Raw genomic sequence first — 11,742 nt, forward strand, 5'->3', positions numbered from 1 at the left:
ACAAAAAAATATATCTTGGTGCAAAAACACTAGTTTGGGGTTACTAAAATTATACTTTTATTCAGCAAGGATGCATTAAATGGAACAAAAGTGACTGTAAATGCATTTTTAATCTTACACGAGATTTCTTTTGACCTTTCTATTCATTAAACAATCCAAAAACTGTATTATGGTTTTCACAAAAAATAGTTTTCAAAAAACCTTTTCAATAATAATAAAAAGAAATGTTTCTTGAGCAGCAAATCAGCATATCAGAATGATTTCTGAAGGATCATGTGACACTGAAGACTGGAGTAATGATGCTGAAAATTCAGCTTTACATCACAGGAATAAGCTACATTTTAAAATATATTCAAATAGAAAACAGCTATATAAAATTGTAATAATATTTCACAATATTACCGTTTTTATTGCATTTTTTAAAATTAAATTAGTGAGCAGAAGGGACTTTTCAAAAACATTTTTTAAAATTCTACTAACCTCAAAATTCTGAGCAGTAGTGTATATAACAACTTATTTATTAAACTTACTTAATAAATAGAATAAAAGGCTGAAAAACAGTTTGTTTCCCCCAATCCTAATTCCTTTATCTTCCCTTCCTACCAAAATCACCATCACACCACTAATCTCTTATTTCCATTCTCACCTATACAGCTGTTTCCTCTTCTCTCCTTTACTGGGCGGGCCTAGCTGATCTTGGTCCAATGAGAGCCAAGCAAAGAAGCTGAAGGCGGAGCCTGGCCAACGGAGGATGGTCGGCACGGCGATGCCAGCCATGGGCGGCGACAGATCAAAGTATTGCATGGCGCTCTCCAGGCCCTGTTTGCGCACCATCCCCAGGAGCGCCCGCAGCACCGGTCCCACATACTACGGTTTGATTTTTTACCGAGAACCGTTGCACCCCTAATATGTACACAGGGTTGCCAACTTTGGTTCCCTGGCTGGAGTGAGATTAGTTACAGCTGTGCAGTAAAATTCACATTAAAGATACACTTTTCATTCATGAAGATGACATGAAAAAATGTGTCTCCTGGCGGAATACAGTCCACTGGCTAGTTCATTATGTATAAGAAAATGACAAAGACTGGCTGGAGAGTGACAAACACTGAGCAGCAATAAACAGAAGAAGACATGAAATCAAGGAGGTACTTCTATACAGCGTAAAGCACACAGCTATAGGTCGATAATCTCAAGTCACAGCATTCCGACCCTGTTACCAAACCACCAGAGGAAACGGGAGGGAAACAAGCAAAGCAAAATAAATAGAATGAGATGATTATTGAAAGCATGACTGAGTAAATAATCTAAAGACCACTCCATTACAAGCTTCTACATTCAGAGCACTTTACATGAAGAGATGGACTTATAATTGTTCTGCTTCTGCAACAAGGAAGCATTGAATGCCTTATGAAAGAGAGCAGGGCCGGTCACTTATGGTGATAGAATATTTGGATATGACACTCTGTGTTGTCAGGTCATGGTGCAAATGCAAATATGAGTGGGTAATATAAGCAAAAATGTAGTATTGTATCCAAATACAACTGAGAAAGTTAATTTAAATGTGAAACTAGTGACAGGCCAGTATTACACTATAATAATGTAATTACAAAAATTTAAGTTAAGTTGAATTTCAGCAATATCATGTACATGTTATTTTCCACTATTATATTTAATTTTTTATGTTTTAGAATTTTTTTACAAACTTTATAATATATTCATTATTATCTAAATTCTAAATTTATATTATAAACAAGATAAAAATGTTTTATTTAGCATTATTAAAATGGAGTGTTCATTATATATATATATATATATATACATGTGTGTGTCTATTTTTTTGTATATATTATACACTTTATAATATATTAAAACTATTTTATATTCATATATTTTTTTATGCAATACAGTATATATTATTATATAACATTATTAATTATATTATATATATATATATTACATCCAGGAATTCTGTGTAAATCTTGTAAAAATACACATTTCATATAAAAGTACATTTCCTGTACATGTTATTTCCTATTATTAAATTGGATTGTTTATAATATATTTATAACCTACATTAATTATACAATAATAACATTAATTATACTACATAAAAACATGTTTTTGTTTATTTTATAAAAATATTATTTAAAATGTATTTACATTGATATATTATTTCTATTATTATATATTTTACATATTATATTTACATTATATTGGATCACTGTAGATATTGTTCTCGGCTATTCAAAGTTTCTTAAAATGTTGTCATGTAAGTTCCGATGAAAAACAAAAATAAACAAATTCTAATTATTAAAAATACAATTCCATTTGCTCGTATCAACGGTATATCACCGATAAGTTTGGTTTATACGTGACTTTGTGACTCATAGTGACCCTGCTCAGGTGAGAGAGAGACAGAGAGAGGACTGTGATCTTGTCCTGGAGTGGTCATGTGGGCGGCGGGGGGCGTGGTGAGCGGGAGCGACAGGCACAGGTGGGCGGTACCTGAATCTCACTCTCTCCTGTCAGTAACCTGTTGGTTAAATCTTTCTGGTCCTTGTCTGCAGCTGTGCACCTAGCGTTAACCAGCTGCCGGACGGAGCCGACCGCAGCAAGCACAGACGGGCAGATGAGAGGAAAGTGCAAAGGGTTAAGGTTAAAAGGTAGGAGGTCAAAGGTCGTGACCCTAAGTGCCTAAATGTTCTGTCGCTAAAGGACAGAAACATGCATGGATAGAAGGCAGTGCTGCAGTTCTGATACATGTACATGCTGTAAGGTGATAAGGTGACAGTTTTAATAGCAACATACATCATAAAGAAACAGTTAATCTGAAACACACAAATATGCACAAAACAAACTGTTCTTTTAAGGCAAAGATTAAAAAAAAACCAGGATTGTAAACATTTGCACAAGAAACTGGCTGGCGAGAATAAATCCTCCAACTGAACACACTGTCGGTTAAATGACAATTAGCAAATCTATCTTTAGATTCTGACAGGATCTACAACAAACAAGGATATTCCTGACAAACATTACAATATATAAGGCAGCAGGTCATTAACATCCTGTAAAAGTCATATAGTGTCAATAGAGCTCAACTGTTGGGTTTTGGAAGAATCCAATCAAAAATCTCCACATCTATTAGAGATAACATATCCATCTTCCATTGGAGATCTACCATTATTTTTAAGATAAATTATGTAGAAGTCAGTATGACTGGACTACAATTACCTGCTGAATATTAGTATGTTAAGGCTTAGGGAACTAATTTGCATCCAAATATACGTTCACCGTTTAGGATCAGATAATTATATTTTTAAAAGGGTAATAAATTGTTATAATTATATATTTTTTCAGGCTAATGAAGGCTAAATTATTGTTCAAAAGTTTGGGATCAGTAAGATCTTTTTATGTTTTTGAAAGAAGACTTTTGTGCTCACCAAGGCTGCATTTATTTGATCAGAAATACAGTAAAAACTGTAATATTGTGAAATATTATTATAATTTAAATATTATAAATTGAAGTTTTCAATTTGAATATATTTCAAAATGTAATTTATTTCTGTGATGCAAAGCTGAATTTTCAGCATCATTACTCCAGTCTTCAGTGTCACATGATCTTCAGAAATCATTCTAATATGCTGATTTGCTGCTCAAGTATCATTTCTGATTATTATCAATGTTGAAAACAGTTGTGTCGTTTATATTTTGATGGAAACTGTACAGGATTCTTTGATGAACAAAGTTCAAAAGAACAGCATTTATTTGAAATAGAAATATTTTAAAACATTATAAATGTTTTTACTGCCACTTTTGATCAACTTAATGCATCTTTGCTGAATAAAATAATTTTCTTTTTTTTTATTTGAGCATAAAAGACAGCAGGGGTGTTGTCTGATAAGAAAATACATTATTATCTGGGTTTTCGTGTCTTCTTGAAGTATTCACAATGGTTTATAGGAAGAGTACTGCATTTGTTTCATCAAAAAAGACACAATTTTCAAATGCTTTTTTGCTGTGAATCAAATATTGATTCATCTCGGAGAGGTTTAGAAGACTTTCTTTGAAGATTTCTCTGAAGGGATGAATGCTCCCAAAACAAAGGGACCTGACAAAAGAAGACTTTCTTTGAAGATTTCTCTGAAGGGAAAATTTCTATGAATGCTCCCAAAACAAAGGGACCTGACAAAGTCATTGTTGAGCTCTATTTCGACTCAGAACTGAATAAACCCAAATGCATGATGGTCAGGAAATGTGGCATCTGTAGAGGAGCTCACCTTACTGTTCTGCAGGAGTCTGGTCAGATGCTCAAAGCAGTTACTGTTGAGGAAGATGGCCTGCAGGACGGGACGGTCGCTGCACTCAAACATGTCCTGAATAGTTTCTGAGTGGAACGGAGAAAAGGATTCAGAAGAGAGAAGCGGTCAAGATTAAAGAACACGACACGAGTGACAAATCTACTCACCGAGCATGTTCACCTGTAACGCCACAAAGCGGCTCTCCCAGTGCTGAGAGCGGGGCGGTGATGGGTGACCTTTGACCTGCGCTGTGGCGGCGGGGTCCGAGTTGAGCAGTTTGAAGTAGCTCTCCAGCACTGAGCTGATCTCCACCTGTCTCTGATCGGAGCTGCTGGCCAGGAGCCGGTGCACCACCTCCCGCAAACAGCCCAGAGTCAACAGCGCCTTCCTGTCGGGAGCCTCGCTGTCCCAGTCCTCTCCGTCTCCACCTCCGCTCAGACACTCGCCGGCACCCAACACTCCCAGCAGCACCTCCATTGTCCTCTTTCTTCCAATTATTTGCATACAGAAATGCAATTGGTCTTCTTTCCTAAAATTATTTATATATGGAATTGCAATGTTTTCTTTTATGTATTTTTTTTTTTATACGAAATTGTGATTTGTCTTCATTCTTGCAATTATTTTCCATTTTGTGTGTGTGTGTGTATTTGTTTGCACACTACATTACATTTTTTAGCAATGCGATTTTTAGCATTCCAAATTGTGATTGGTGGAGATTTCATTTCAACAGTTAACAGAAAGTGAACCATAATTTCATTTTACCATTTTATCTGAAACTTCAGCACTATTCTTTTACTGCTGTGGCATGATCTCACCTGTCCACCTGCGACGATGGCTCCGAACAGGTGCAAAAGACAACATTTAAGACTGTCCTTCAGGTGCTCACTCTCCTGAAAACATTCTGAAACACACACACACACAAATGAATGAATTAATGAAGAGGTGTCTGTTTTTCATGCAAATAACATGTCAACAACAAAAACATGCTGAATTATTTTCTTGCATGCTTCCGGTTACACTTTACTGTCCTCAGTCTTTTCAGTACAGAGCCCCTCAAAGGTTTTTTTTGTCATTAGTTTCATTAATTTTCATTAGTTGCTCAGTGCTGTAGGCTAAAGTATCGAGAGCATTAACTCACATTAACTCACAGGTACACTCAGAAACAGAGTGACACTTCAGTGATCAACACACAGATAAGCAGTGTGAGTTTCTAACAACAGGAACACTGAGGCTGCTTTGTTTAGAGAGCGCTAGTTATGTGCCATCGCTGAAAGCCAAATGATAAACAGCAGATTTGATCAGTAAATAAACAAGCCACATGCCCCACAGGGTTCATCCAGAGAGAGAGAGAGAGAGAGAGACTTACGGTAGAAGAAGGGCACAAACTCTACAGTGAGCGCTGCGGCTTTAAACTTCTGTCTGCTTCTCTCCACAGTACTGAGCTGCTGTCTGCAAGAGCAAACAAACACAAACCAGTTAAACAGACCCATTACTCACACTTCAATATAATATCACACAATCATGGATCCTGCCATTTTTGTCAGTCAAACACATTTGACCTAATATATTTACTTGAAGTACTCCCCAAGATTTTAAATCAATCTTTCAATAATTTAACAACACATTCGCATGTTCACGGTTCTCTGATGTCAAGAAATGGTCACATGGCATGCAGGAAAACAACTAAAACATTGAATTTTTTTTGTGTGTTTTATTTATCTTTAAGTATTTTATTGATTGTTTTCATTTTTAAAAAAAATTTTAAGGGAGGAAGGAATAAATAAATAAATAATAGTCAATGTATTAACCGTAATGTATTCATTTAAATAATAAAACAATATAAAGTGTTGGATAACATTGAAAAAAAAAAATCAATTCAGGAGCCTTTTTCCCCCAATATGTTATTATTTTCAGTGGCATTTTATCCAGCCATATTACCTGCCCTCAAATAACCTTTGAAACACACACACACTCTCACACACACAGAGTGGAGAGACAAACAGCTCTTCACAGAACTTGTAGAACCAGACTACAAGTGTTTATTGGTCAAACACAACTGTGTTTTTCACTGTATATGTGTGTGTTCGCCTCATTTGACAGTGTGTATCTGTGTGGCTCACGTTACTGAATAACAGGGAACTGCACTGGATTCAACTGCACTTTGGGTTAGCAACATGTATACCATAACTTATAACATAAACCTTCACATACAGATTCTCCACTGGCCTGTCATTATTGTGGTGTCAAATAACTTAAAGCAACAACATTTACAAAGCATTTTACTGCAGATAATGTATTGTACTTCTGAGTGACGGTAAAAATGTAAAACATTTTGATAAAAGATTAATAAAACAAACATTTTTTCTTTAAAATAACATGCACTGACAAATCATTCACAAGAAGCCCAGGAGTATTTATTAAGAAAGTAAATGATTTCCTTTTTCAGTGAATGGTTTTGATTTAACGTTGACTCTGCATCGCTATTTTAAACAGAGCAGCTCTCCAAACAACACCGGTTTATTCTACAGATTAGCAGCCTAAGAATGCCCTATTCAGTGTGCATGAGGAGGTGCATACTGGATTGGTACATGCTCGTACAAAGAGATTAACAACTGAGGCCGTGAAGTCCTCTTATTGAAGCATGACTGGCATTTGACAGTTGTGATGTTTACATACAATGCATTTTTTGCATGCAATGAAGAAATGTTCCCCGTTAGACAACTGGGTGAAAGTCTAGAAAGACACATCGTGCCATCAAAGAGAAATATTCCAGTTATTTCTGAAAAGCTGCCATTTGTACGTCAGCTTCAGCTGTGGGATCGGCATTGGTTGCATATCTCACCCATGAATGCGATGCCTCCAGTTGTGATAGGGATCATACAGAGTCTCACAGAAGGCCAAAGCGTGACGGACAAACTCCTCGGCTTGTGTCTGATCAGCCAGCTCCTTCTCTTTCGTCTTACTCTTCAGCTAAACAGAGAGAAAAAGAGTGGATTTACTTTAATACTGAGGAGAAGAGAAAAAAAAGGTGAAACAGAAAGGACAATAAAGAGCAGAGAAAATGAAAGAGGAAAGAGAGAGGAGAAGAAAAAGAAATAAGAGTAAGAGTAAGAGAAAAGGGAAGGGAAGAGAAAAAAGAAAAGGAAGAGAAAGAGGAAAACAGAAAGACGGAACAATAAAAGGATGGAAGAAGAGGAAACAATAATAATAATAATTGTGGAATAATAATAATTCAATGGAAAAAGAAAAGAGAAGAAGAATGCAGAGAAAGGAAGAGGAAAGGGAAGAGGAAAAGGAAAGGTAAAGAAAATGGAAAACAAAAAAAGAGGAGAGGAAAGGGAAGAGGAAAATGCTTTTATTCTTCCTTTTTATATTCCTGTTAAAAAGGAAGGAAAATGGAAAGGGAGAGGAAACGACCAGAAAAGGAAGAGAAAGACTAGAAGAAAGGGATGTGGAAAAGGAAAAAGAAGAATAAATGACAGGAAAATAAAGTGGAAGAGGAAGAGGAAAACAAAAAAAAGAGGAGAGGAGATGGAAGAGGAAAATGCTCCTGTCATTTCCTCTGCCCTAACATTTTATTTTCCACATCCCTTTCCTCTAGGCTTCCTCAAGAAAGAAGAGAGAAACATGGAAATAGAGAAGAGAAGAGGAAAACAGAAAAAGGAAGAGGAAGAGGAAGGGAAGAAAAAAGGAAAGGAAAGGAAAAAGTAAAGAAAAGGAACAGGACATGATAGGAAAAAGAAGAGATTGAGAAGAGGAAAGGGGCATGGAAAAAGAAATAAGAAAGAAAAGGCAGAAGAATTAATAGTAAAATGAAGAAAAAAAGAATAGGGAAGAGCCAAGGAAGAGGAAGTGCGAGAGGAAGAGGGAAAACATAGGCCAGTTTGACAACCATTAAATAATGGTGACAAAGTACAAAAATAAATGGATAAACAGAAAACTTGATTTTGGAGCAAGTTTCAGACCTGCTGGATGTAAAGCGTTGTCATGGTGATGATGTGGTTTATGTAGGAACAGGCGCCGATCTCTTCCACATTTGACAGGTTCCTGTCAAGACACATCACACAGCTGTCAATGTGGAGAAACTCTGTGTGTGTGTGTGTGTGTGTGTGTGTGTGTGTGTGTGTGTTTGAAGCTGTATTAGATAGACCGCCGTATGACAGGACCATTAGTTCTAGCTGTCAGAGAGATTCCCCTGCCAGCCCTATGATCATAAATCACACACTGACTGCTGCTGAACGCTACAGAGTCTGTGTGTGCACAAATTACAACATCTCACTGAGTAGACATGCATGTGAAATATGTTCTCTGAAGACAAAATTGCCCCAGGAGCTACACTACTGTTCAAAAGTTTGGGGACGGTTAGATTTCTTAAATGTTTTTGAAAGAAATCTCTTATGCTCGCCAAGGCTGTGTTAAAAAGTACAGTCAAAACAATAATATTCTGAAATATTTTTACAATTTAAAAAAGCTGTTTACTATTTTAATATATTTTAAAATGTAGTTTATTCCTGTGATCAAAGCTGAATTTTCAGCATCATTACTCCAGTCTTCAGTGTCACAAGATCCTTCAGAAATCATTCTAATATGCTGATTTGCTGCTCATGAAACATTTCTGATTATTATCATTGTTAAAACCGTTTAATATTTTTGTGGAAAACCATGATTTTTCTATTCTTTCAATAGAAAGTTCAAAAGAACAGCATTTATTTGACTGTTACTTTGATCAATTTAATGCATCTTTGTATAAAATTATGCTGAATAAATAAAAAAAATAATAAAATAAATAAATAAATAAAAATTCTAAAAAATGACTTACCCCAAACTTTTGAATGGTAATGTCTGAAAAAATGTCTCTTTTACTTTTAAAAACTGTAAACAACCAAAACTTAACAATATATTTAAAAGTTTTGACTAGAGTCATGTTAAATAAACTTAAATAATGGAGTAATAAAGGATGTCCGCATTAAGTGTGTGTGTGTGTGTGTACATATGAGTAGCAGCTGCCATTCGAGTAATCGCACTGTTGGAACCTACACTGCAAAAAATGCTTTTCTTACTTAGAGTTTTTGTCTTGTTTCTAGTCCAAATATCTAAAAATTCTTAAATCAACAAGCATTTTCTAGACAAGTAAAAATTATTGTCTTGTTTTCAGAAAAAATAAGTCAAAATTAAGTGAGTTTTTCCTTAAAACAAGCAAAATAATCTGCCATTGGGGTAAGCAAAAAAAAAAATCTTGTTTTCAGTTTGAAATAAGATTATTTACTTATAACTCTAAGTAAGAAAAGCATTTTTTTGCGGTGTAAAAGTCTTGATATGTCACTGAAAGTAGAAACCAGGCATGAACCCTCAGCAGCAGGTGCTCAGAGAACTCATGAAACATTGAGCAGGATCACAGGTGTCCAGTTTCTGTTTTTACTGAGATTCAATGCACTTCATATTTTCATAAGAGACTCTTATTTCCAAACAGTTCAAATCACTCTTTTACTTCAGTTAGTTTGCGTATTTAGCTCGAATACTGATCTGTTTCTGTAATCTGTTTTTTCTTAGTCATAAAGTGCAGGCCACTGGTGTGACGTCTCAGAGTCTGACCTGCAGGTGACGATGAGGAATTTGAGGAGCAGGAGCGCCAGCGTCTGCTGCTCGGGCTCCAGTCCCTCAGATGCTTTCTGCACACACTGCAGCAGCTGCAGACGCAACACCTGCAGGATGTTATCAGGTAACAGCGTCATGACGGGCGGCGTCTCCTCCAACCTGCAGAACAAATGCAAAACAGTTAGAAATGAGAAATATTGTTATTTGGTTCACAAGCTTGCGATTCAATGAACAAACTTGCGATTCCATTCACAATTCACAAACTTGTGATTCGATTCACAAACTTGCATTTTGATTTACAAACTTGCGATTCAATGAACAAACTTGCAATTCCATTCACAATTCACAAACTTGCGATTCAATGAACAAACTTGCAATTCCATTCACAATTCACAAACTTGCGATTCAATGAACAAACTTGCAATTCCATTCACAATTCACAAACTTGCGATTCAATGAACAAACTTGCAATTCCATTCACAATTCACAAACTTGCGATTCAATGAACAAACTTGCAATTCCATTCACAATTCGCAAACTTGCAATTCCATTAACGATTCATAGTTTGCGATTCGATTCAATTCTGATCTCAACTGGATTTTAAACTGATTTTATAGTCAATCACTTGGTATATTACTATAACATTAAAGGTTAAAATTAACAACTGCTTTGTATACAAAAGTTTCAATTGGATTTAAGGCAGGCACATTATAATAACAACTTTTTAAAGATATAATTACATTTCTACTGGTTTGTTTTTTCAAATATAAACATTTAACTGGTGACTGTTATAAAAACATGTTTTCATGTTATTGTTTTCATGACTGATTTGTTCAAAGATACATGAAATATGGAAGAACAGGTTAAGAAAAAATTATGAATATGTAATATATTACATATATTTAGCAAAATGCTGCTTTTCTAGCTCAGTTTAGTTCATGCACTAACTGAAAACAGCATAGACTAATAGATTGATTCTTGGAATTTAAGAATCAATTTTAGTTCATCAAAATGAGAATCAATTAAACAGCCCTTTTTCAACACAGTTCTATTATAAATGCAAAACCATTATAAAATGGTTCATATATATTGATTATGATACTTATATGGAGCTTTTGTGATGCTTGAATCCCCTGGGAACTAATTGCATTGAAAATGAAGACCAACATATGGGGTTTGAAGGCATAATTGATGACAGAACTGTCATTTTTGGGTGACTTAGTCCTTAACAGCACCTCAGGGATTTGTAATTCTGCAGTCGTGACTGTGAAGGCAAATAATGCACTAGAAGAGTGTGTTTTTCCAGCACCAGAAAGAGTTAAAGAACTGTACAGTAATGAAGCAGATCTGTGTGAGAACAGCACAGCTGTGAAGGAGAGAGATGAATAAACCCATTACAATCCCATCTCTCTTTCTGTCTGTCGGTTCCTGGGTCTCCTCTCGCTCCGCATTACATAATGTCATCTGACAGTCTAAGCACTGCATGATCACATGACCACATCTGGGAGAGCTAGAGTGATTTTCTCATGCCACACACTCTGCACTACCGCCACATAAATCCTTCAACACTCTCCCTCTTTCTGTCCTTCAGCCTCTGTAACGGTCTTATTTCCCACTTTTATCTAGTTCTAGCCTCTTCAATTTATTTTCCATGCACACACACATACACAGAGACTAGGCTCGCTGGATTTTCTCTGTATTGCCGCTCACTTGCATCAGAACGTGACCTTGATGGCAGGGCATCCGTTAAATACGGCTCATTATCCACAGACATGCATGTACACAAACAGACACATAACCAAAACAATCATGTGATGTGTCTCTAATATTAAACCATTAAATTTAGCTT

The 11,742-nt window shown here is 35.8% G+C and overlaps 1 protein-coding gene across 1 annotated transcript in view; it reads right to left on the bottom strand.

Annotated features, from left to right (window-relative positions):
* LOC107709051 (neurobeachin-like protein 1) overlaps positions 1 to 11,742 on the bottom strand; it is a 62,029-nt gene that overhangs the window by 36,525 nt on the left and 13,762 nt on the right. The window contains 6 exon segments of the mRNA XM_016513443.1: positions 4,278 to 4,384; positions 4,466 to 4,781; positions 5,114 to 5,199; positions 5,665 to 5,747; positions 7,141 to 7,268; positions 8,264 to 8,345. Of these exon segments, the coding sequence (XP_016368929.1) occupies positions 4,278 to 4,384; positions 4,466 to 4,781; positions 5,114 to 5,199; positions 5,665 to 5,747; positions 7,141 to 7,268; positions 8,264 to 8,345 (802 nt within the window).

Source organism: Sinocyclocheilus rhinocerous, unplaced genomic scaffold (genome assembly GCF_001515625.1).
Source record: "Sinocyclocheilus rhinocerous isolate Xijiao unplaced genomic scaffold, SAMN03320098_v1.1 scaffold835, whole genome shotgun sequence".
Classification (NCBI taxonomy): domain Eukaryota; kingdom Metazoa; phylum Chordata; class Actinopteri; order Cypriniformes; family Cyprinidae; genus Sinocyclocheilus; species Sinocyclocheilus rhinocerous.